This window comes from Nilaparvata lugens, chromosome X (assembly GCF_014356525.2).
Source record: "Nilaparvata lugens isolate BPH chromosome X, ASM1435652v1, whole genome shotgun sequence".
Lineage (NCBI taxonomy): Eukaryota > Metazoa > Arthropoda > Insecta > Hemiptera > Delphacidae > Nilaparvata > Nilaparvata lugens.
In genome coordinates this window covers 27,239,252-27,266,176 of record NC_052518.1, presented here as the reverse complement: position 1 = coordinate 27,266,176, position 26,925 = coordinate 27,239,252, and the positions used below count along the sequence as shown (strand labels likewise).

At 32.0% G+C, this 26,925-nt stretch overlaps 1 protein-coding gene and 1 long non-coding RNA gene across 2 annotated transcripts; one reads left to right on the top strand and one right to left on the bottom strand.

Moving 5' to 3' along the window:
- Positions 1-5,342: 5,342 nt before the first annotated feature.
- On the bottom strand, positions 5,343-15,729 carry LOC111047158 (NADH dehydrogenase [ubiquinone] 1 alpha subcomplex subunit 8). Its single transcript, XM_039443106.1, has 2 exons — positions 15,522-15,729; positions 5,343-5,561 (listed from the first exon to the last, which is right to left on the bottom strand). The coding sequence occupies exons 1-2, from the start codon at positions 15,648-15,650 to the stop codon at positions 5,382-5,384; spliced, it is 309 nt and encodes a 102-aa protein (XP_039299040.1). The 5' UTR covers positions 15,651-15,729; the 3' UTR covers positions 5,343-5,381.
- A 514-nt stretch (positions 15,730-16,243) lies between these two features.
- Positions 16,244-21,594, top strand: LOC120354936. Its single transcript, XR_005573314.1, has 4 exons — positions 16,244-16,507; positions 17,251-17,388; positions 18,296-18,394; positions 19,654-21,594. It is a non-coding gene; the product is annotated as an uncharacterized LOC120354936 (long non-coding RNA).
- The last annotated feature ends 5,331 nt before the right edge of the window (positions 21,595-26,925 follow it).

Genomic DNA, 26,925 nt, shown 5'->3' with positions numbered 1-26,925 from the left:
TTCTTTCAATTATTTTCACGAACTGCTTACTATAAAATCACTTTTTGCTATTAAAAATATATATATAATGACAACCAGGAAGATGGTGGACCTGCCGAAAGAACTCGTTATCACAGTGAGTGTGATTAATTCATTTATTGTTAAAAATTCTGACTGCAAGTCGTTCTTTTTAATAGCAAAAAGTGAGGAAAATGATGTTTGACGCATCATCACGTCTGAACTACTGAACCGATTAACTTGAAATTTTGCATACAGATTCTTAATTAACCGAGGATGGTTATAGACCTATTTTCAATTCTTCAAAATTTCATTACGTCAAGATTTCAGTTTGTCAAGATTTCAATTTGTCATGCTTCCAGTTGTTGTATATAATGAGTTGAGCATTTCTTTTAAAAGGGAAATTAGATGATAGGTATGATTGGGGATCCTATTAGAATAAAAATAACTGTTGTATATAAACCGTTGAACATTACTTACTTTCAAAAGGGAAATTAGATGATAGACATGATTGGGGATCCTATTCGAACAAAAATAACTGATTTTTTGTTGCATCAAAAGTTTGGGCCGCCATTTTGACTTCAACTTTATTTTTCAAATTGAAAGGTGGTCATATGATACATTATTTCGATGCAGAATTTCAAGAGATAATGAATGGTGAAAACCGGACATCGATATCTCAAACCGTACAAAAGTTATTCCCATTCAAAGATACTGATAAATCATCCATCTATCCATCGTCTATAGATACTACCGTATAATAGAGTAAAGAACTGGCTTATACACGTACGGGATAGAAATATTATGTGTGACGTATCATCACATCTGAACTACTGGACTGATTAACTTGAAATTTTGCATATATAGATTCTTAATTAACTAACCGAGGATGGTTATAGGCATATTTTCAATTCTTCAAAATTTCATTACGTCAAGTTTTAAATTAGATCCTTGTGGAGCACGGGTTACCAGCTGTATAATAAACTCTGTTCTGCTATTGATAACGTTTTTTTACTATAAAAAGTAGGAGAAATCTCTCCCATTCACAGACGTATATTCTTCTTGGGCGAATTCTACACCATCTGTAGACTAACATTTATGTAATTTTCTATCTAAATTGATGTATTGCATTAAAAATTGAATTTATGTAATTTTACATATCTTTGTGATGCGATATGGAAAAATAAATTGATTTGATTTCAGATAAAAGTAGTGTATTCAACGGTTCTATCTTCTTATTCTTGTTATATCTTAATCATTTTTCTCTATATCTATACTATTTATAAAGAAAGGAATTGGCTTATATATACATACGTGATACGAAATACATGTTCATCGCGTCTCAGAACTACTGAACTAATTTACTTGAAATTTTGCATAGAAATTCTTAATTTATGGACGATAGTTATAGGCTTTTTTTAATTTTTGTTAATCAATCAATTATAATTTCAATAACTTATTGGAATAAAATTATTCAATTTGTGATACAAAATTCACGTAAGATAAAAGCCCAATCAAATCGTCTTTGCTATTAAAAATTATAATACTTTCAATATCAGCATGAAACTTTAATATTAAATTCAATCTTTTTGTGCTTTAAACAGACCCTTTCAGAGCACGGGTTACCTTCTAGTCTTATATAGATTACAGTAACATTCTTTCAATAATTTGATTCTCTCGTAATCTGCTACCTTAATAATATTGAGTTAACAACTCAGTTTATTTTCCTTGCAGATACAATTCTTATCTATTGGCTAAGAACTTTATTTATTGTATTTTATGAATAAGGGACAATAAATTTAATTTGGTAAATTATGAATTGATTTCACATCAATATTGATTAAGTTATCAATAGTTTTATTCAACAAAGTATGAGCACTTTACATTTTTACAACTACCAGTTGTGAAAATTCCATGTGTGACAAGTTTTTTTTCCATTTGGATATCAAAAACAACATCAACATCACTACAAGAAAGGAAGACTCTAGAATAGTTCAACTTTAAGATCAGGTACTCACGGAGCAAAATCATAATCGGCACTGGATCTGTCGATACAATGATAATAATTCTCAAACTCTTTGCGGCAATGCTTCTTGACTTTACGGAAGAAGTCTAAAGTGCAAGCAGTAACTTCTTTTCCTTCGTTCAAGCATTGACGGGGATCATCGAGCTCATTACGACAGAGCATAAACTCCTAAAAAAATACCAATCAATCTATTACAAAAACATCATAACTAAAGCGAACATAAAAAATAAAGTTTATTGATATTAAAACTATTGATTATTGAAAATTGAATATTGCATCTGGGGCCTGTTCCATGAGACTTTCAAAAACTGCAATCTATATATATATATATATATATATATATATATATATATATATATATTTGTAACAGAAAACACTTTAAAGTTTTATAATATAAATATAAACAGGATACACACGACACGGATAGATTAAAAACACTTAAAAACTTACATTTAAACGAGAATTTTCGGGGTCTGGGCCCCTTTTGTCAATCAACCAGGAAGTGAATCTGCACCACTTCACTTCCTGGTTGATTGACAAAGGGGGCCCAGCCCCGAAAATTCTCGTTTGAATGTAAGTTTTTAAGTGTTTTTAATCTATCCGTGTCGTGTGTATCCTGTTTATATTTATATTATAAAACTTTAAAGTGTTTTCTGTTACAAATATATATATATATATATATATATATTTGTAACAGAAAACACTTTAAAGTTTTATAATATAAATATAAACAGGATACACACGACACGGATAGATTAAAAACACTTAAAAACTTACATTTAAACGAGAATTTTCGGGGTCTGGGCCCCTTTTGTCAATCAACCAGGAAGTGAATCTGCACCACTTCACTTCCTGGTTGATTGACAAAGGGGGCCCAGCCCCGAAAATTCTCGTTTGAATGTAAGTTTTTAAGTGTTTTTAATCTATCCGTGTCGTGTGTATCCTGTTTATATTTATATTATAAAACTTTAAAGTGTTTTCTGTTACAAATATATATATATATATATTTGTAACAGAAAACACTTTAAAGTTTTATAATATAAATATAAACAGGATACACACGACACGGATAGATTAAAAACACTTAAAAACTTACATTTAAACGAGAATTTTCGGGGTCTGGGCCCCTTTTGTCAATCAACCAGGAAGTGAATCTGCACCACTTCACTTCCTGGTTGATTGACAAAGGGGGCCCAGCCCCGAAAATTCTCGTTTGAATGTAAGTTTTTAAGTGTTTTTAATCTATCCGTGTCGTGTGTATCCTGTTTATATTTATATTATAAAACTTTAAAGTGTTTTCTGTTACAAATATATATATATATATTTGTAACAGAAAACACTTTAAAGTTTTATAATATAAATATAAACAGGATACACACGACACGGATAGATTAAAAACACTTAAAAACTTACATTTAAACGAGAATTTTCGGGGTCTGGGCCCCTTTTGTCAATCAACCAGGAAGTGAATCTGCACCACTTCACTTCCTGGTTGATTGACAAAGGGGGCCCAGCCCCGAAAATTCTCGTTTGAATGTAAGTTTTTAAGTGTTTTTAATCTATCCGTGTCGTGTGTATCCTGTTTATATATATATATATTTGTAACAGAAAACACTTTAAAGTTTTATAATATAAATATAAACAGGATACACACGACACGGATAGATTAAAAACACTTAAAAACTTACATTTAAACGAGAATTTTCGGGGTCTGGGCCCCTTTTGTCAATCAACCAGGAAGTGAATCTGCACCACTTCACTTCCTGGTTGATTGACAAAGGGGGCCCAGCCCCGAAAATTCTCGTTTGAATGTAAGTTTTTAAGTGTTTTTAATCTATCCGTGTCGTGTGTATCCTGTTTATATTTATATTATAAAACTTTAAAGTGTTTTCTGTTACAAATATATATATATATATATATATATATATATTTGTAACAGAAAACACTTTAAAGTTTTATAATATAAATATAAACAGGATACACACGACACGGATAGATTAAAAACACTTAAAAACTTACATTTAAACGAGAATTTTCGGGGTCTGGGCCCCTTTTGTCAATCAACCAGGAAGTGAATCTGCACCACTTCACTTCCTGGTTGATTGACAAAGGGGGCCCAGCCCCGAAAATTCTCGTTTGAATGTAAGTTTTTAAGTGTTTTTAATCTATCCGTGTCGTGTGTATCCTGTTTATATTTATATTATAAAACTTTAAAGTGTTTTCTGTTACAAATATATATATATATATTTGTAACAGAAAACACTTTAAAGTTTTATAATATAAATATAAACAGGATACACACGACACGGATAGATTAAAAACACTTAAAAACTTACATTTAAACGAGAATTTTCGGGGTCTGGGCCCCTTTTGTCAATCAACCAGGAAGTGAATCTGCACCACTTCACTTCCTGGTTGATTGACAAAGGGGGCCCAGCCCCGAAAATTCTCGTTTGAATGTAAGTTTTTAAGTGTTTTTAATCTATCCGTGTCGTGTGTATCCTGTTTATATTTATATTATAAAACTTTAAAGTGTTTTCTGTTACAAATATATATATATATATATATATATATATATATATATATATATATATATTTGTAACAGAAAACACTTTAAAGTTTTATAATATAAATATAAACAGGATACACACGACACGGATAGATTAAAAACACTTAAAAACTTACATTTAAACGAGAATTTTCGGGGTCTGGGCCCCTTTTGTCAATCAACCAGGAAGTGAATCTGCACCACTTCACTTCCTGGTTGATTGACAAAGGGGGCCCAGCCCCGAAAATTCTCGTTTGAATGTAAGTTTTTAAGTGTTTTTAATCTATCCGTGTCGTGTGTATCCTGTTTATATTTATATTATAAAACTTTAAAGTGTTTTCTGTTACAAATATATATATATATATTTGTAACAGAAAACACTTTAAAGTTTTATAATATAAATATAAACAGGATACACACGACACGGATAGATTAAAAACACTTAAAAACTTACATTTAAACGAGAATTTTCGGGGTCTGGGCCCCTTTTGTCAATCAAAGCAGAAAATTAAAAATAACCACCTGAGATTGTCACAGCCACTTTTTCAAATTTATTTATTTATATATTTTTAGAGAAACTACCTAGAATAGTTTGTTTCGCCAGTATAAATGTGTAGTCAACAACTGACGATTACCGAGATTGATAATGGCGTAACAGTGTTTAGTAACATGGCGTTACAAGTTCACAACTACCAGTTGTGAAAAATTCCATGTGTGACAAGTTTTTTTTCCATTTGGATATCAAAAACAACATCAACATCACTACAAGAAAGGAAGACTCTAGAATAGTTCAACTTTAAGATCAGGTACTCACGGAGCAAAATCATAATCGGCACTGGATCTGTCGATACAATGATAATAATTCTCAAACTCTTTGCGGCAATGCTTCTTGACTTTACGGAAGAAGTCTAAAGTGCAAGCAGTAACTTCTTTTCCTTCGTTCAAGCATTGACGGGGATCATCGAGCTCATTACGACAGAGCATAAACTCCTAAAAAAATACCAATCAATCTATTACAAAAACATCATAACTAAAGCGAACATAAAAAATAAAGTTTATTGATATTAAAACTATTGATTATTGAAAATTGAATATTGCATCTGGGGCCTGTTCCATGAGACTTTCAAAAACTGCAATCTATATATATATATATATATTTGTAACAGAAAACACTTTAAAGTTTTATAATATAAATATAAACAGGATACACACGACACGGATAGATTAAAAACACTTAAAAACTTACATTTAAACGAGAATTTTCGGGGTCTGGGCCCCTTTTGTCAATCAACCAGGAAGTGAATCTGCACCACTTCACTTCCTGGTTGATTGACAAAGGGGGCCCAGCCCCGAAAATTCTCGTTTGAATGTAAGTTTTTAAGTGTTTTTAATCTATCCGTGTCGTGTGTATCCTGTTATATATATATATATATATATATATATATATATATATATATATATATATTTGAAATGTATTTGCCAAAAAATTCATACATTACAAAATTTTGAAATAGACAAGTCTAACAAAAACACAATATCTTAAACTAAGAAGTAACATAGAATAGAACTTGACTAATCATGAAAACCCAAGATAAAATTCGAATTTTTTAGGCGCCACCAGCAAAAGAAAAAACATCTTGCCCGCTGGTGGGAATATTAAATAAATAAATAAAAAGAAAAACAAAAACTTGAAAAAGTAGATCAACTAAAAAGAATAAACGAGTAAATACATAGAAATGAATGATATGAACAACATAATACATGATACATAGATATGAAAAACAAAATTAAATGAGAAAAAATTTTTTAAATGAGAAAAAAAGACAAATCAAATTGACACTACCACCATTCCGCTCCCAGTGAAAAAAAGAACCTCTCCTTAATCCAAGTATCAATCATTCTATCTTGGACTTTTAATTCAAAATCAAATGGTAAAATATTTATAAATCTAGTGCTCATATACATGATCTGTCTTCTTAGAAAGCTCAACTTTGAATCGTGGATAATATATTTCAAAGATGTGTCAGGTCATAAGTTATAAAACAGTTTATCAGTTCTGATAAATGTATCTTTGTTTTTCACAATATGTTTAAGAAGTCTTTTGAAATAAAGTTGCCTTATTGTCATTACATTAAATTCAACAAAGAGGGATTCACTTGAATATAACCTAGGTTTTTTTTAAATTGTCTTAATTATGTACTTTTGAATCAAAAATAAATTAAGAAGGTGAGTGTCATAGGCTCCACCCCATACAGCTAAACCATATTGAATTAAAGACTGTACAAAAGCATAGTATATCATCCTAAGGCCCGGTTGCACAAAAGCCGGTTAAATTTTAACCGTGATTAATTCCACGAGAACCAATCAGAGAAGGCCTTTGTGATAAGACGGCTTCTCTGATTGGTTCTCGTGGAATTAATCACAGTTAAAATTTAACCGGCTTTTGTGCAACCGGCACTAAGACTTTCCAAGTTGAAAATGTTGTTAATTTTGTAAAATTTTTAGTTTGCATATTTTAGTTTATTGCAAAGGAAAGTTATGTGTGAACTCCACCTCAAATATTCGTCTATTATTACACCCAGATATTTAATTTCATTAACTTTTTCAATAGATGGGCATTCACAGGTGAGAGTGTCTGTACAGTTCAAATGCAGCTTCATTCTAAATTCTGCATTTGGTTGACCACCTGCATTTGCAGCAAAATTTATGAATTTGGTTTTTGAAATATTAAGACTAAGAGTATTTGAGTCCAACCATTTTTTGACTATATTCATGTCATCCTCAGCAACTTTAAAAACATTGGTCCAACTCTCATGCGAAAAAATTATGGCTGTATCATCAGCAAAAGAAACTATTTTACCATTATCAAGACTGAGTTTAAGGAGATCATTTACATACAAAAGAAAAAGAAGAGGGGATAAAACTGTTCCTTGAGGCAATCCAAAAGGGGGTAACCGCACAGCACTCTCACATGAATTTAAATTGTTTAATGAAAGAGTTTGCGACCTATCACACAAATAGCTTTTTAACAAATCAAGAGCAATGCCTCTTGTTCCTAGATTTTCTAGTTTTTTAAATAAATTATCATGGGGAACCGTATCAAAAGCCTTCGAGAGATCAAGAAAAACAGCTATTGTCTTTTTATTTCTGTTCATACTGTCAATTACTAAAAAATGACTTAGTGCATCTTCTGTACCTTTGTTTGTCTGAAAACCGAATTGATTTGTTTCAAGAATATCATATTTAATTATATAATCAAATAAGCGTTTTTTAAATAATTTTTCAGTTATTTTAGCTAAATTACTAAGTAGACTTATAGGCCTATAATTGGAGGGATCATTCCTATCACCTTTTTTAAAAATTGGCTTAATTCTGGCTATTTTGAAATGGCTTGGGAAAGAAGCTTTAATGAAAATAGTGTTTACAATATGAGCAATTGGTATGGATATAAACTCAGCTATCTGTTTTAAAGTAACACTGCTAATTTCATCAATTCCAGGACTAGCATTATTCTTTAAAGTTTTTATTGTATCCTCCACTTCAAGAGGAGAAACTGGAATTAAAAACAACGAATTAGCAAAGTTATGTCTGGGTTTAGAATATTTTAGTTCAAAATGACTATTTGTCTTTGAAATTGACCGAGCATCCATCTCCCCGACATGAGCAAAAAAGTTGTTTAAAGTCTCTGGATCAATAATAATTTCTTCATTCTCTACAGACTTTTCGTTTATGATTTCATTTACTTTTTTCCAAAGCTTTTTAGGATTACCTTTGCAATTGTTTATTTGATTCTTGTAATATATTTCCTTAGCCATTTTTATTGATTCATCTAGTATTTTCTTATAATTCTTCAAGTCTTGCTTAGTTTTAAATTGAGTGGTTCTTTTTTCAGCCGTTTATACATTTTATCTTTATTATTCATCGATTTTATGAGTCCAGGAACAATCCATGGATTCAATGGTCTACTCTTATGGGATATAGATACTTCATAAGTAGCCAGTTGGATATGGTTGGAAATAATATTTAGGAAATGTTCTACCAAAACATCTGTACTGTCTAAACTATTATGAACAATTTGGGACTAGGTTTCAGTGCTCAAACTTTCTTTCAATTTAGCGTAATCTATCTTTTTAATTTTCTTAGGCAATAAGACACTCCTGACAGCATTGCATTTATAGCCTATGTGAAGCGTAATTGAATAATGGTCAGTTATATTTGTCTTCAAGATATTGCTATTTATATATATATATATATATATATATATATATATGATAAATCTATCCTTAGATCTTAAAAATATATGATCTATACAAGACGTTGATAATTCTGTAACTCTGGTATTACCTTTTATAAGAGATCTTAAACCATTTTTACTCAAAATATGAATGTATTCAGCAACAAATTTATCAAAGTGATTCAAGTTTAAATTCAAATCACCTGTTAGACAAATATCAATATTGTCAGGAAATGCCACTCAAGTATTTGTCTAAACTCGTCAAAAATTCATCAATTTTACTATTCGGTGAACGATAGATTCCTATCAATCTCAGAAACTTCCCACTTAATGTTTCGACATCGAGACAAATAGCATTACATTCATCAATATCACAGCTCAGTAGTTCTAATTTGTAGCTTTCCCTTATATATATATATATATATATATATATATATATATATATATATATATATATATATACAAAGACTATCACATTTATTCAGCTTTGAACTTTTGTTTATAATTTTATAACCAGGTATGTTGAAGAGAAATGGAACACCATCAGCGATCCATGTTTCAGTGAGCACAATAATATCATACTTGGTTTTACTGTTCTCAAGGCAGCACAGAAATTCATTAAAATTTTTATTTATACTAATTGCATCTATCTCATTAGTTGAAAGATTATCATTATCATACAATTCAACAGCCCATTTTGAAGAAAGGCAAAAATGAAAAATAATCTTTCATAATTCATAAGTTAATTAATATTAAAATAATTAGTACATAGTTACTTTGAAATAGAAATATATGATGAAAGAAAAAAAACAGTCCATTCCAAAGACAGGCAAAAAATAGAGAAAATAATAATAGGCTAATCTTAGATTCGTATTTTGTAAAACTAACAAAAAAAAACAAGAAAATTATCATTCATACTCATTGAAATATACATAATTATATTCATTACCTAATAATATATTATTACCTAACTAATTAATATATTGTTTATATATTAATATATTTATAATATATATATTACATCCCTGATTAAGCTGATTTACGACTAACACTGGCACACAAGGAATCTTCCTTTTGCCGGTGTTTTTGCCTCACCTACTGTACTTATGCATATGAACATAAATTAAATCTTCATTTTATAACTATTATTTATAATGTAAAGGATATCATTTCTTTAGTATATATAATTAAATAAATGTATGTATCTTGGCTTAAGTGCAGTAGCATATACATTCATTCAAATTCATATATATATATATATTATATATATATATATATATATATATATAAGCGAAATGGCACTCACTGACTGACTGACTCACTCGCAGAACTAAAAATCTACCGGACCAAAAACGTTCAAATTTGGTAGGTATGTTCAGTTGGCCCTTTCAGAGGCGCACTAAGAACGGATTTGGAAAAATTTCCAAAGAAACGCCCAAAATCTGCGTTTTTTAGCGTTTTCTCAGCTTTATCGAGAACAAATGAACAGAAAATGTTCAAATTTAGTAAATAAGCTGAGCTAGGGTGTAATAATGTGTGCTAGAAGGAATTTAAAGAAACGCCAAAGATACGCCCAAAATCTCCGTTTTTCCAGCGTTTTTTTGCGCTTTCTCAGCTTTATCGAGAACAAATGAACAGAAAATGTTCAAATTTACTACAGGAGCTCAGCTGGGGTGTAATAATGTTGTGTTAGAAGGAATTTGAAATAACGCCAAAGATACGCCCAAAATTAGCGTTTTTTTTTGCGTTTTCTCAGTTCTTTCATCAAATAATAGACAGAAAATGTTCAAATTTGGTACAGAGGTTTAGCTAGGGTCTAAAAATTTTGTGATGAGGTGACTTTAATATTTCATCAAAGAAACGCCCAAAATCATCGTTTTTCCAACGTTTTTCTCAGCTTTTCTGCGTTTTCTCAGTACTTTGACTTTCTGATGGAATGAAGCATGCTCAAATGAAAAATGCAGGCGAGCGAAGCGAGCCCGCTTATCTCATTTTTGGACGATCCAGTCGGGGGTCCAGAGGGCGGAGCCTCCTGGCTAGATGGATATGGCGAGCGAAGCGAGTCTGACGGCTAGTTTTATAATATAGCACAGCCGTGCTATAATACTGCACATATACAGTGAAATCACTATCACTGTATATACAAGGTCTAGAAGATGAGAAGTGTTTTAAATGTGATATTCCTGTCATAACCATTTGCAAAACTTATAAAACGGTGAAAACTGATGGTACAAATAATGTTATTTTCAGGTTTGAAATTTTTCTGTAGCAAGCCCCATACCAGAGTATATTAATTTTTGTAAAGCCACAGCACAAAATATTGTATGTGCATCTTTTGTCTCTTTTAATAAAAATGACATTCGAAACTTCCTAAACTGTTTTCGAGAATGAGTTGATTCTGACTAAATTGTGTCACGTATCAGATAATAAATATCCAGGATCATGACACACAGAGTGATACTCTTTCTTGAAGATACAAATGCGATTCCACGTATCTAATAACCAATAGTTGACTCAATGCAAAGGTTGCAGTTGCTCTAGTTGCAGCATAAAATGCATACTGAAAAATAGGAGAAGGCCACGTTAATAGGAGTGTGATCAAAAGAGTAAGCTGATACCTACAAGAAGTTTATCACTTGTATCAAGTTTATAATCCCAAAACTACATCTAAAAATTGGTGTTGGAAATGCCTGTTGCAGTAGTATGTGTATACTAGCATGTCTATACTACTGAAGCTAGGATAGATGATGATCACCTTTATATACGGTTGGTAGGCTTCTGTATTCTAACAATTTAATCATTTTGTTCAGTCGCTGTCAGATTTTGAATTGAAGAAGATTATGAGAGAATGATTATTTACTATCAAAAATAACGGTGTAAAATTAATATGAGTGATAAAAATGTTATAATATTATCAAGTAAGGAGAATTCTCTTTTCTTTATCCGGCGCTACAGCCATAGGTGAGCCCTGGCCTCCTCCACAACACGCCTCCATTCTTCTCTGTTCATGGAACTTTCTTTCCATCCTCTCACCTCCACCTTTCTCAGGTCATCCATCACTTGGTCCACCCACCTGTTCCTTGGCCTACCTTTTTTTCGTCTGCTGTGCAACTAGCTATTGAATAATATTTTCGACATTCTAGCCTCACTCATCCTCATCACATGCCCCAACCACCTTATTCTTTGGGCCTTAACGGAGCGTACTTATATTTTATCCTTTTATTAATTTTTCTATTTCTTCATTTTTTCTTATTCGCCATTGCTGCCCATCAACCAGAACGGGACCGTAAATTCTTCTTAGTAAGGACAAGGAAGGAGAATTCTAGATAATAAATATGAAATCTGGATCAGTCAGTACTGATAGATAAATCCAATAACTTACAAGCATTTTCTACTTTCTCATTAGAAAAAGAGGTGAATTGTGTATTCAAAAAAGTGAGCTGGCTTATTGAGTTTCGGCAACATTTTTTGGTATAGGTATAGTACACATTCACAGAACTACGCACTAGTTGTAAAGAATCTGCGTATTCAGGAATGCATATAATGTAGTAAGCGATAATAAATATACAAAAAATAACAAATACATGGCAATACAAAGTTGGTTCATATCCCTTCAACTGTTCACTACCTATTAAATTTTGAAAAATTGAAAAAAATATATTTTAAAATTTAAATAATTTGTGGCATTCAATGATTTAATGATAATGAAACCCATTAAAATCTATTGAATCTTTATTATATTAATTATTCTAGAAATAACGCAACCGGAATTCATTTTGGAAAGTAAGATACACATAATACGTTAATTAATGAGGTAGATTCATATTCATCTATAAAATAATGAATTTAACAAGTTTCATCCTAGAACAATAAGCTCTTATCATAAGGCCAGTCCTATTATTACTTACTATTTAGTTCCAAGTAAAATTCACGTTGAAAACTCAATGGCAATTATAGGTAAGAATCGTTACCATTTCCCCTTTTCCATTGTTCTTGATAAGATAGCTGTGATTCAAGTTATTCCGGTAAATCTAATATGTTATTAATTTTTGATTCTCGTCGATAACGATCAATTCTGTCTCAGATATATTTTATTCGCCAAGAAAAAATATTTAACGTGTATCTCACTATAGAAACTGCAATGGTCTTACCATAATATCAATAGCCAAACTCTCACTGCTTTCTCTGTTCAGAGAGTTTCACTCTCTGAAAATGATGGTTTCTATTATCCAACCTGACCGTGAAATCTAACCTCACAAACTAGACCACAGGACTATCTAACAACTAGGGTATCTACTGGAGTCACAGGAAGGTTACCTCTAATAAATCAATTCTTTCAATGCATCAAATGAATATATACTTGAAGGTACTATAGAATGTTTTAAGTTTAGTGGTACTTGCTAACTTATTAAACCCAAATGAAAACTTGGAAAGTATCGTTATCGCACATAATAAGGGTTCATTTCAAATAACTATTTTTTCAATACCTTTTAGTTGAGCTTGTACATAAATGAAAAAGTGACTTGTGTGGTCACGAAACCATGGTCCTGTACCAAATAAAACTGTAGAATTTGATTTGACAATATATGTGTGTATTTCTTAGTTCACTTGTTTTTAAACCTTGCAGAATATGAAAACCGTAAAGAATAACTGAAAAAAATGTTCGTTGATATCGCGCGTGATTTGATGTTCTCATAATGCATTGAGTTTTATGCATTTCTGTCTTAAAGTTCGATAACCTTCCTCACAGATAAGTTAAAATGAAATTAATCAAGGAATATTGGAAGAATAGTCGTTATCGTCCCTGGTATGACTGTTTGTATACCATGTCCTTAGATAAAATGATTAATGAAGCATACGATGTTCCATTCATAGCGTCTGCCTATCCATATTATTCTGAAAAATGGATCCCCCTTCACCAGGGTAACCGTCGCACATTGTACTACATACTTTTTCTACTGTCGCACATAGGACGAAACCCACAAGATTGCAGTCTAGTCAAGATGATGTGATGAACAACATGTCCCATGAATTGATTAACTTTGAGAAACATTTAATTTGGGGTTCAAAACATGCTAAACATTACCCATGCTGAAAATCATAAATCAATATTTTGAAGAATTTAAAAACTAAATAATCTGGAAAAAGACAGCTATTGATATTTTTAATACTAATCATATATAAATCATAACCCAATATTTTACATTAGAAATATGAAATGAGACATCTGCTAAAAATTAAAATTTGTTTACTGCAAAATAATAATTCATTTTGACACTTGAGAATGGATAAATACCCGAAAATAGTCGAGTCTTGAATAAAATAAAGGGTGCTAGGCTAGTGATTCCTTGTATTTTAACTTTCAAGTAGCGCCATCAAAATACTTGAACGATAAATGATATTTGTAAGTTGTTTGAATGAAATGAGTGATATCTTTTAAAGGAGAATATTATTTTAAGAGACTGTAGTGTTGACAGCTAACCTGATGAATTCAATCGACAAGTATTTGATTAGAAGACTAGCAAATGTGCGATCAAACACCAAGAGCTCATACATACTGACTTATTCAATATATATGTTGGTGTAATGGGGCCCAAAGGTCTGTACATAAAGATTGATTGATTTTATTGATTGCTGTGCTAGGTCTCGACAGACCCATACTAAGTCCGCTCTGATAGTATATCGTTCTCTGTGTCCAAGCCCTACGGGTAAGGGTGAAAACATAGTGAAGCGGCGAAGGTAGCTTCAAGCTTGAGAGTGTAATGTATTTAGTTTCAAGATAACATGTACACAGCCACAACACAAGGAGAAGGAATGATATTAATTTGCCTCATGCCAGACTTGATTACATAATAGCTTCCCAGTCAGTGCAATCACAATTTATAACAGGATGCCAGTGCATTCCCGAGAGCAGGAGTAAATCTTTGAGCACTTCGTGCGAGGCTTATGAGTCTGGCACTCTACTCCCTGGATGAAGAGGCAATACAATGTTGTTTTTTTTAAGATCTATGACTGACCTCCCATCTTGATCTTAGTTTTAGTTATCAAGTTTTACATTTTGACGCAATGTATCCAGCACGTGCTGATCATGAATAAAAACAAATTTAATTTGAAAGTTTACTGAATGTATTGAAATGGGTCAAAACATACCGCTCCATTATGTCCGTCACCATAGATAGCGGATAAGATAAGATAGCTCTAGCTGAGAGTGAGAAGTAATGCATGTAGGCCTATACAAATGTGCCAAAACATATGAAGCGGCGAAGGTAGGGTAGAAGGTTGCGGAGACATTTCGATACAATCATTATTTTAAACACCTTCAACCACCTTTTCCGCTACCCTTTACTTTCGCCGCTCCACTATGTTTTGATCCTAATTCCAATTCCTAAGCGATGACTCTATGAATATGGCCGCGCGACAGTCGTATTAACGGATGTAGTCTATTATGTTGACAATAGATTACAGCAACTAATAACAGCTAATACAGCGCGGCTACAGCCGTCGTTTCGGAATTGAAAGCAGACTAAGAAAAAATTTATGCTACTTTTATCAAAAAGTGACTAATTAATTAAAGGAAAATCAATTGACAAAATATAAGAAAACAATGTGAGATTTGATGAAAAGGGACCTTTTATTTTTCAACTATTGAAGGGCACCTAGCGGAGAGTAAGGTTATGTGGTTATATTATTAATTTTATTGAGGTTAGAATACTTACATCATTTTGCCACTCGCAAAATTTTCCCAAGTGAAAAGCGGCTGATCGTAGTGGAACTCCACTCAATTTAACTTCAGGAACCGTCAATTCTTCAATAGAAGGCAATTTTACATCAGCAGTGACAGCCATATTGATATTGATTAGTTCTGATCTGAATTATTTTTGGTTCAGACTCCGACCTCCCTGATTATCTAAACAGCTGATGGATATTATAAAAAAAATATTCTTTCTGAGCGCGCCTAATTGTAGCGAGACTCGAAGGTGAACTTTGGTGTCACATTGTGAAAATTACATATCAAAATCCTTGGCATAATCAATCATTCAACTTCAATTTATTTTGTCCACTCAAATAAATTTATTCAACCGTCAAAATATTAACCGTTATATTTTTATATGATTTTGTCATTGCCATCTCGATCATACTGTTAACTGTTCCAAGGAGGATAATAAACTGTTCCAATACTCTGTTACAGAATGTAGTATCTGTTCCATTTCCAATTTCCAAATTATTAGCACGTTATTAGTATGGAAGTTTTGGGGGGTTACAAACTGACCGACCTGCAAAGTGACCGTCCTGCAAACTGACCGTCCTACAAACTGACCGTCTTGCAAAGTGACCGTTTTGCAAACTGACCGTCCTTATGACGCCATAAGGACCAGATAGCAATTTGGTGTATGACGACATAATCCTAAGGTTCTATAAAGACTGGGTACACGCAGTCGCCATATTGTGACATAGACTTCCCATCTTTCATATATGCGTTTACATTGAGTGTGCTATGAATTTGCTAGTTTTGCCACTGTAATTTAAATAAAATAGCAATTATGGGGGATTGGTCCGCACCAAATTTTTGCAATAATGATTCCAAAGGCTTTCAAACGTTTCGTTTTACGTCTGATAGTTCTAGAATAGCTATTTGAGTATTTGGCTACAAAACTGTAGACCTACTAATTGGAAACCAACTTCAACTTCCAGACAATGTGAGGTGAGTTTTAAACATTTTATAACTTCAACTTATATTATTCTGTAACTATAAATTAAAAGTTGAACAAGTTGAAAATATCAAATCTTAATTAGAAATCGATCCATTAACCTAGCTTTTCAACTTGAAAAATGCTGAGTACCTAACTTGTAGGTTATAATTTGGAAAGCATGCCTTGTTATGGTAGCTATTTTCAATTTATCATAAGAGGAATAATTTCACATTATAATATCAAAAAAATAGATTCCACTACTATAGTTTCAATGAACTTATGGATTATTATTTGTTAGCACTAACAACTTGCAGACATTATGTGGTGAAAAGTCTATCAACAGTCAATGTTTGCAATGGGGCCCTCCATGGCCTGAAAGCTTCACTTCAGTACAAAAAGTTGATTTTTTCACCCAATAATAGTATATGTTAGTATTGAAACCAATTTGTAGTTATTTTTAATAAGTAGTACACTAATGAGTTTAAGTAAGTTACACTTAATCACATAGCCTATAAGGCATATAGACTATCTTGGTAAATGAACAAAAGTGGTGAAAGTACAATAACTTAGGCAATTAATAGATAATAGATAAACTAATTGCGGTGGCGTTAGTACCCATGGTACTTGATGTGCATTAATGCCACCGCAGCTACAGATTGTTAATTATTTTTAGTACATCATCAATGTATTTTGTCAAGTAAGTTGCATTTTTGGGGTTCACATAAATTAACTTGATTCAATCTTATTTATTCAGGTACATTTTGAAGATAGTCAATGGGAGTCACAGCAAGCAGATTGGTGGAAAAAGTTAAAGCCCAATGCTGTTCCAGCCATATTTAATGTTCCCAACCCACCAAAACTGTTGGCGCCAAAACGACAATCTCACTACAAGGTAAATTATTGATTAACATTTCGCCCATTAAAATTATGAATGGAAATCTAACATTGTATTGCAATGCAATAGCTGACTTATCATTATTTCAAGTAAATTTTAAAATTACTATTAATCTCTTTGAGGTTGATGGCCATTACACATATCAAAAATTATTTGATTCTCAATAAAATATCTCAAAGTGAACGTTGTTAATTGTATAATCCATGTAAATCCAGTATTCATTTGTCTTCATTCATCATGTTAGAAAATATAATCAGTATAATAGCAGCCATCTGACTATTGTTAGGTGTTACGAATAGCTTAGGTTTGTTAGGAGTGTCACACAGCATAGAGTCTCGTCTCTCCATGCTCTCTTCTACTATCATACTATTAGGTGTTATTTTAAGTTGTGTACATAGAATGCAGAGTACCTATGTTTCTGATTTATTGTAAGTCGAAGCTCCATTTTTTTTATAAATCTACTTTGTACTTGGTTTAATTATTAACTACAGATGAGTGCCACAATTTTTTTATGGTTTCATAATCAAAATAATATCCCAAACCGATTGCAACCAGAAATTTGTCGCCAACTAACTGGGGAGGTAAAGTAAAGTTTTGCCCCAAAATGTTCAACTTTAAATCAGTAGGTCTACTAATCATCAGATACTACTGAATCTTATCATTTATCTAGCAACTTGAGTTTAAAGTTTTTTATCGATAAAGAGTATCATCATTGTCTCCTTTTGAATAACTTATTCCATTACTATTTTTATGGCAAGTTTTTTAAATTGTGAGTATATACAGGAAGGGGTTTTTTCACAAACATTATTGAAAATCTGGGAACCTGAATCCATTAATTTGAAATAGGCATTCAAACTTTTCCATTTGCATTCATGAACATTGATTATTTACTTTTATTTTTCAGGTTATGAAAACTAGTGGAATTGTTGAATCTTTGAATATTAGTGGAACCTGTGAAACTGGAAAATCTGATGTAGAGGATGGAATTGCACATCTTCATGAGGTTAGTAATAAATCGAATTCCTATCATTTGACTGAATTTATTGTCTGACACACAACTATTTCATTAATACTGAATCAAAAAGACTAAGAAATTGTCAAAAAAAATTTTCTTTAATAGCTGTGCAGCTACAGGAACAAGGTGGCACAAATCCTATAAAATTATAGAATGAACAATTGAGCTTCATGTGACACAATAATTTATATCATTCTGATACTCTGAGACTGCAATAGAAAAACTGCATTGAAAAATTGAATAATCACTTGAATAAATATTTTTTAAATTTGAGACATTTGGGGTTGAATATTGAGAAATATATAAGCCAAAAACGGCCATCTTGGGCCCAATTCATACAGGTCGGGCATGCAGCTTGGCGGAGATCTCGTGCATGCACAGCTTATAGGATCCCAAAAACATTCAGCCAATCAGACACCAAACTGATGTCTCTGCCACGCTGCACCCCTCACCAGTATGGATTGGGCCTTAACCTTGAAAATGATAGACCCCATTTATTCCAATATGGCAATCATCAAATCAATCTTTTTGAGAAATATCTTGAATAATTTGAGATAAACTATAATAATAATAATATCGAGTGACCTGGCAGGCTCAAATCTGGTGTCAGAGTTTTCAGGGTCTCTGACATGATCTAACGATTGCTTTTTAGGCAGGCGGGACCGACGACTTAACGTGTCCATCCAAAACATGGGAGTAGTCCGAGATAAATATCTTGCCGGGGCTGGGATTTGAACCCGGACCTCTGAATTATAAAGCCAGCATCTGATCCACTCGACTACGTCCACTCCCGATGAACTATATTAAATAGAAGCAATTATTTTCATTGATACAATTGATAATTTATTCAATGCAATGTTGGGTCCTTGGATACTTTTTATAGTATTAAAATTCATTAACAAATATAATACATAATTTGGTACAGTATTCATATGGAGTATAACAACTATAATACTTGAATATTTATACTGTATATTTCAAAAATTCATATTTCTGTATATTTTACCTAAAATTCAAACCTGTATATTTTGTTACCTATACACGAATCAAGTAAATAATTTAATCTCTCTCTGTCACACACACCCACAGTCAGACTATGACACTAAACATACTTGCTTACATTCTAATCAGCCTGCAATAAAATAATTTGCTTACTGTAAGAGAGTCTTTGCACTTTTATTTAATTTATTATTTTACTCAGTATGTTATATTTTCAGTTTGAATAGAGTTCAAATAATATGTTTCAGGCTCAGGCTACAGAAGAACAGAAGAAAATTCTTCAGCTCGAAAATGAAGTCTCCTCACTGAAAGCACAGCTCAAGGAGAAAGAATCGATGATGGAGGTAATCCTGAATGAAGATCAGATATCTGCTTTGAAACGCACGCCAAACCAAGAATCCAAGACGCCAATTGCCAAGACTCCCTTCCAAATGGTGTAATTGAAACAGTTTTTCCCGAAAGTTCAAATCTGGACAGTGAGGATTTGAACTTATTGTTCAATATTGGGCATTGCTAAAAAATATCAAATGTGCGAACTGTGCTGCATTCCTGAATCTGGGGGATACTGAAAATAACTGGCGAACATTTTATGTTGACTATCTCAGCATGGGAAATTTGAAGATGCCAAATGTTGAAATATTCAAATTGATAATCAATTGTGAAGTTTTATTTCGTAAATTTGGAACACACATACAGAAAAATGGATTGGATTGGATCCTATCACTAAAAGAATTGTGAAAGACATTGCTGCAGTAATACTGTATCATTTATATACTCTGTGTTCTGTAAGAATGAGAATACTATGTGAAGAAGAAGAAAATATGAAGTTTTCAGTTGATCATCTTCCAAATATTTATTATTTTCTATCACTATTGTATAGTATATCTTCATCTTTCTTTTCCTCTTCTCCTCCTTCATGATCCACTAACTCTTATTTCTCTCATATGCTACTCCTTCTTCTTTTTCTCTTCCTCCTCCTAGAAGAAGAAGAAGAAGATTTCTTCCTTCTTCTTCCACTATCTAATCTTCTTCATGTTCTACCACTTCTTATTTCTATCTTGCTACTCCTTCCCATTCTTCTCTTTCTCCAATGAGAAGAAAAAATAAAAAGAAGAAGGAGAAGAAGAGGAAGAATAGAATGATGAAGAAGAGGAGAAGAAAAAGAAAAAGAAGAAGATGAGTAGATGATAAGAATAAAATGACAATTTTGAGTAGAAGAAGAAGAATAAATAATAGAACATGATGACAAAAAGATAATAGTAAGAAGCAGAAGAAGGAGAAAAAGAAGAAAAGCTACAACATGATGATGAAGAAAAATAAGTTTGGAGATGAAGAAAAATAAGTAGGAGATGAAGAGAATAAGATATCATGAGAAAAGAAGAAGAAGCTGATGTATTACTATTATTACATTCATTTAAACTACATAAGTCACCCTATCCATAATATTGGTGAAGCTGAATTTTTGCAGGATGTTAGTATATATAGTTAATAGCCTGGAATCACAATATACTCATTTTTCTCTCACTTGCTCTATAAGGTCAACTTTTGTAAAGATATCCAATACTCCAGAATCATTACCCGAAAAATGTTGCGTTTTCGGAATTAATTATCAAAACTGCCCTTTTTCACTATCTCGTAACTGGACTATTATTAACTAATGAGCTGTTTAACATGCATTTTAACATGAAGATTCTTTAAGAAGAATAATTATAGGAGTTTTCTCTGGTTTTAGATAGCAAGTCTATCTATAGTGAGATTTATTAAAACTTTGAACTAGTATTCCTTTGAGGTAAATCTTGAAGCTAATCTTTTGGAGGATCTTGTTTTGTCATGTGTATGAACAGAGTTGATTTAAAATGAACAGTAATTCAGTATTTGATTCAATTTATGGCTAATTTGGTTAAATAAGACTGTCAATTTCGTGGGACAGTGTTTAGTGCTTTGATTAGGTCATCAAAACTTCTGGAGTTATTGTAGAAATTTTCTATTTTGGGATTCAGAATAGATATTGTAAACCAACAATTGAATCGCCTAATGCCAAGAATCTCAAAGTTGCAGCCAATTGTTCTTGTGAAGTTATTGCTTTCCTCATAATGGTATCATTTGTTTGGATAACTAGTTGAATAAGATTCAGCATATTAACAAAATAATGTTTCCACATCCTAATAAAGTTTGAATTGTCAATCCCATATCTTATGTCATGGAGCAATTCATTTCCTTACTTCAATCTATTAACCTACAATCGTTCAACCCACCAACATGGTTCCTTAAGTTTTATTTCTGATTTTATTATACTAGTCATTAAAACTAGCATAGACTAGCACTAGATACAACTGCATTTTGTAATTATTATCTTCAATGATGAAATGACGCCATTATTGTCATGATCATGATGTGGAAAATTTACATCTACCATGTCTGAACCCAAACTGGGGCTAAGGTTACTGTAACTGTAGCCACTGCGAATATAGTACTATGTAACAAGTAAGTCCGGTAACAATAATTTACTGCATAAGTATGATTGTTTCTGCCCGAAAAATAGTTGAGGGCAGAATTATCATATGAAAACGGTAAATACGTACAAGTTATGTACAATATTTTTTGTCATACTTATCTGAGAAAGAATAATATTACTGAGAAACAGGAACCATTACCTGCTGCTGCTCGAGCTACTGCATTCCATAAACATGACCTAGCCCGTAGTGCCTAGTTTATAACAGACAGACCCTTTACAGGCTTGATTTAATGCATGGAAAACAGCTGCAATTGAGTAAGTATGACAAAATAGTATCTTAAGTAACAAGGATGGGAAGATGCCTTTTGCAGGCGAGAATGATGTTTCTAGTCGAGGCGTTAGCGCAGGCTAGAATTTCATTCAAGCACTGCAAAATACATTCACGTCCAAGTAACTTACACTATTTTTTGTTATAATAATATAGAAAAGAATAATTGTGGAACAGAAAACATTACCTGCTTGTGCTGACATTACTACATGCATTCTATAAACATAACCTAGTTTGCAAGTTTCGAATCAGGAATTTCTTGATTGTAGAATTGTAGTTAACAAAATTTCCACCTGGAGCGCTAAATAGTTATTTGTATATCTAGAGTGAAAAGTATGTCTTTTTCTCCCTGTGGGAAAAAGTTTGAAGCCCGAGGCAAAGCCGAGGGCAGCAATTTTCCTGAGGGAGAAAAAGTATTTTTCGCTCATGATGTATACAACATTTTTCCTCCATCTACATTTTTTTATAGAAACTGCAAATAAAATCATTCTAATAACTTACGTATTGGTGACAATGATTCCTAACAACATAACCTAAATCTAAAACCTAAAAACTGGTTGTCTGATTGGCACTGCCGATTGCGCTATCTATCAGCAAAAGTTGTAACAACTATATCAGCTGAGCAGCTACCAAAAATGGCTGACTCCAGATCACGCGGTTCAGATTTGAATTGCAGATCAAAAATATTTGTTGGCTGGTATTTTGAATAGAATAAAATATTTTTAAAATTGTATAAATTTTTATTGTCTACTAATATTAAGAATATAATACTTATCATACAAACATATATTTCATGAGTTGATCAAATTTCTGGTTGTGGTATTGAATTCAGTTGACTCAATGACAGACACCTCTATTATGCTTTCTCATCTGAGCTGAGACCTTCTAACCTATTACAATGTAAGTTTCAAAATAGAGATACTCCCCATGTTATTTAAATGGAGTCACTTCTACTCCCTAGGGAGTTTTTCTGTTTTTTACTACCGAGAGCGAAAAAGTGACACTTAAGTATTAGGTTTCAGGGAGTAAAGTAAGTACTTTAGACAATAGGTGGAGGAAAAGGTGGTTTTCGTACCAGTTTTGGCATTCCCAATTCGGAATAGGAAACATACTAGACTGTAAAGAAAACATATGATTTTATTACAGTATAGTATACTGTAATGAGAATCATATGTTTATTTCTTCTACAATCAGCAATTTACCGGCTTGATTTCATGGATGTAAAACAGCTGAAATTGAATGACTATGACAAAAAAATATTTTTCCTACAGTTACCTTGAAAAGTGACGATTCCTGCACTGATTACAGAACGCAAAGATTCACTTTTCCACTCTAGTGCGGGAATAGTATATTTCGCACCTAGAGCAGAAAATGAGATTTTTCCAGCTCGAAATCGGTTTTCAAGTCCGAGGCTGTAGGCCGAGGACTAGAAAAGATTGAGAGCTGGAAAAACATTTTTGCCCGTGGTGCGAACGATATTTTTCGCCACACTACAGGTATTGCTGACAAAATAAATAAAGAATACTCGTCAAGCTATCGTACCTATCTCTTGATTTTAGTGGTAGAAGATTTGCAGTCAGGATTTCAGATTCTTTTAAAATTTCACTTGGAATACCACAGTCATCTTCAATCATTTTTGAAAATTCGGAATGCACTAATCAACAATAAATAATTGAATAAAACTGGTTGCGAAGCGAATTAGTTTGATTCGAAACTGGAACTGAAATCATGGCGACTTCAGCACTGATGATGAAAGTGGACACTCGCCCGATCTAGCGGATGACTTATCAACTACTTCCATGAGCGGCTGGAAAGAGACAACTTTCTGGGCTAGACCGGAAAAGAAACCCTTTTCTGACGTCGTCTGCAAACAAGGTCTTTCAGATCTACGTAGGGACTGGAAAACAGCTGCTTTCTGTGCAGTGTGGCAAAAAAAATTTGTCTGCACTCCAGATTTGCAACATGGCAACACAAAATAGTTGGTGGGTTATTTGGAGGATTAGTGCACGAAAACAAAAATTAAGTTGGTAAAAATGACTGTGGTTAGATTTAGATAAGAATCATTTCAATGGCTACCCTACATTTATGATAAAATCCCAATCTAGAAATCCAAAACAAGAATAATGTTCATCTAAATCATAATTAAATAATCATCATTTACGAATTCTCATCATTAAATAATAAATAATAGTTCTTTTCTATTGATAATTATTATTTCAACTCCAAGAAATGAGAAAAGTAGCAAATATACATTATAAAATTCGAATTTTGAGGTTAAATGATTACCGTTCGATATTCATATAAATAAAAATAATAAAAAACATAACAATACTACAATCTACAATAAATATTCTCTGTTGTCTATGTTATTTTTATAAATATTTTTCAGTTAACTTTGGGCATTTTTATCGTTAATTTGAGCAAAAGTCTAAATTTCTGAATCGTGTTCCAGTAATTTTTAGCTGGATGAAACAAACTTAGGTACGATTCTTTCCGCTAGGTCGCGCGCTTGTCGGTTCAGCCATGTTCTTGTCAGTGAACTCTAAACTAACTGGAACGGGCTGTCCAATGCTTAGCTACAACCAAAAGTGTGTAAGGCGGAGTGAGTGAGACAGGCATACCGTGTGGGATTCCCTTCTCTCTCGTACTCATACATTCAAGCGGGCTGTTGCAGCTCTTGAGTACGATTTTTCATTTTTAAAGTTTAAAAACGGATTCGAATGAGTATTAGGGCTATTAGTATTAGATCATAACCTTTTCTCTTAAATATTGTGAAGTATTTGTCGTGAAATGCGTAGAATTGAATAAAAATATGACCGAAAAATGGTGATGTATTGTGTTGCATTCGGATGCAATAATGGGCATATTAAAGGAAATGAAATACCATTTCACAGGTAAGTCAAACATTTTTATTCTGTTAATTAATTTGAAGAAATCTTTTTGTTTTACATACATTTCCAATACTTCTTTCTATATTGATCAGTTTATTTGACCAAAAATAAAACAACAAATTTGGTTATATTCCTAGTAAGTTATACTGTACTGTGATAGTTTCTATGTTTATTGAAAATTTCGGCCTACTTTATAGCATCTAAAATAAAAAACATAATTGAAGAACAAATTAATCCTTATTCAAAAAAGAATAAATAATATCTGATGCAGAAATTGTGAATGTTTCCCTACAAAGACTATCATTCATTCTATCACATATTCTATGTATGATATAATTTATGGATATAAATTTGGTGTTAAGCATCAGCATATAATAAATATAGTATATTTATCATAATTTGTATACGGTATATTATGTAGGTAGGCGTATCATACATTTTATGTATAATGTATAATATAAATTAGTGTAAGTAGCAGCATATAATACTAATAGAATCTAATAGTATAATACTATAATCTAATAGAATCTATAAGTACGAAAAAATAAACATTTAATGAATTTTGTGTAAACACAGCTTTACAATAATGATTAATAATTCTGTGTTATCATCATGAGATGACATAATTTATTTTAGGTACCTACTTTTACTTTAAAAAATATGATATTGCTATCAGCTGAATTGTAATTAATTTTGAAATCTTCCCATTTCAAATAAATTCAATAATCGTTCAATTTACAATTATAAAATAATTTTATGTGTATAATTATATGCGTATTATTGTTTATATAATTTATAATTATAAAATAATTATTATTTAGCATATTTTACTGTTTGCTTATCATATGGTCATAATTATAATACAATTGATATGTTTCTTCATAGATTTCTTTGCATCATTTCTGAAACTCCCACACTGATTTGAAATGTTATCAGAATACCTAGTATATTGCTATCATTACATAATTTAATAATCCTGTGTTATTGAATCATCATAATTTATTTTATTTACCTACTTTTATTGTGAAAAATATGAGATTGGACTAAGAGCCTGTTTTTTCATTCCCAATCATTTCATGACAGTTTATATTGTCCTTGTTAAATAAATAAAAATAAATAAATAATACGCTTCTCTTAAATCTGGCCCAAAGTTATTCCCATGCTTGTGAAAAGTTGACAATACTAAAACTACTGCAGTCACAAATAAAAAAATTCTTTTCTTTATTAATATTCAACCTATTTCATTATTTTTGCTCTCAAAAAGTTAACAATGAACTGCTTAATAAAGGAAAAATAACGCTTCCGTGGAATAAGACATACAATATAGAAATAAAATAGAAATTGAGACTGTGCAATGCATTCTCCCATAAGAGCCAATGCGTAACAAAATGAACGAATCCCACAGCAATGCGGGTTGCCTATCTTTACCAGCTGCCTCACTTTTTTTGTGTTGCTAGTCCATTCCAGTTATTTTAGAGTTCACTGGTTCTTGTATTCAGCCATCTTGCATCTCGGTTCAGCCAACAAGCTGTTAGCATGTATTTTGAATGTGAAGTTTTTGTTCCATCTGTATATTTTCTGATTCTTGAATGAATAAAAATGAGAACTTTGGCTGAGAATTTTCAACTTCAATTGAATTATTAATTTTTAAATGAATTAAAGTTGCTATTAATAACAGCATCACACACACACAAATATTTCATGGATTTCAGCCATCATTTTACCCATAATCATCCAATCAACCACTTCTCATATTCAATGGTAACTGTAGGAAAAATTAAATGTGAAATACGTGCTCAAAGTTCCTCTGCTGCACTCAAGAAGCCATTCCTTCCGTAAACATTTC

Bases quoted from the DNA above. Each gene is read 5' to 3' on its own strand.
- LOC111047158 (XM_039443106.1), bottom strand. From the start codon at position 15,650: ATGGCTGTCACTGCTGATGTAAAATTGCCTTCTATTGAAGAATTGACG. The intron at 5,562-15,521 runs GTAAGTATTCTA...GTATTTTTTTAG, and splicing joins TTTGCGAGTGGCAAAATGAT to GAGTTTATGCTCTGTCGTAA.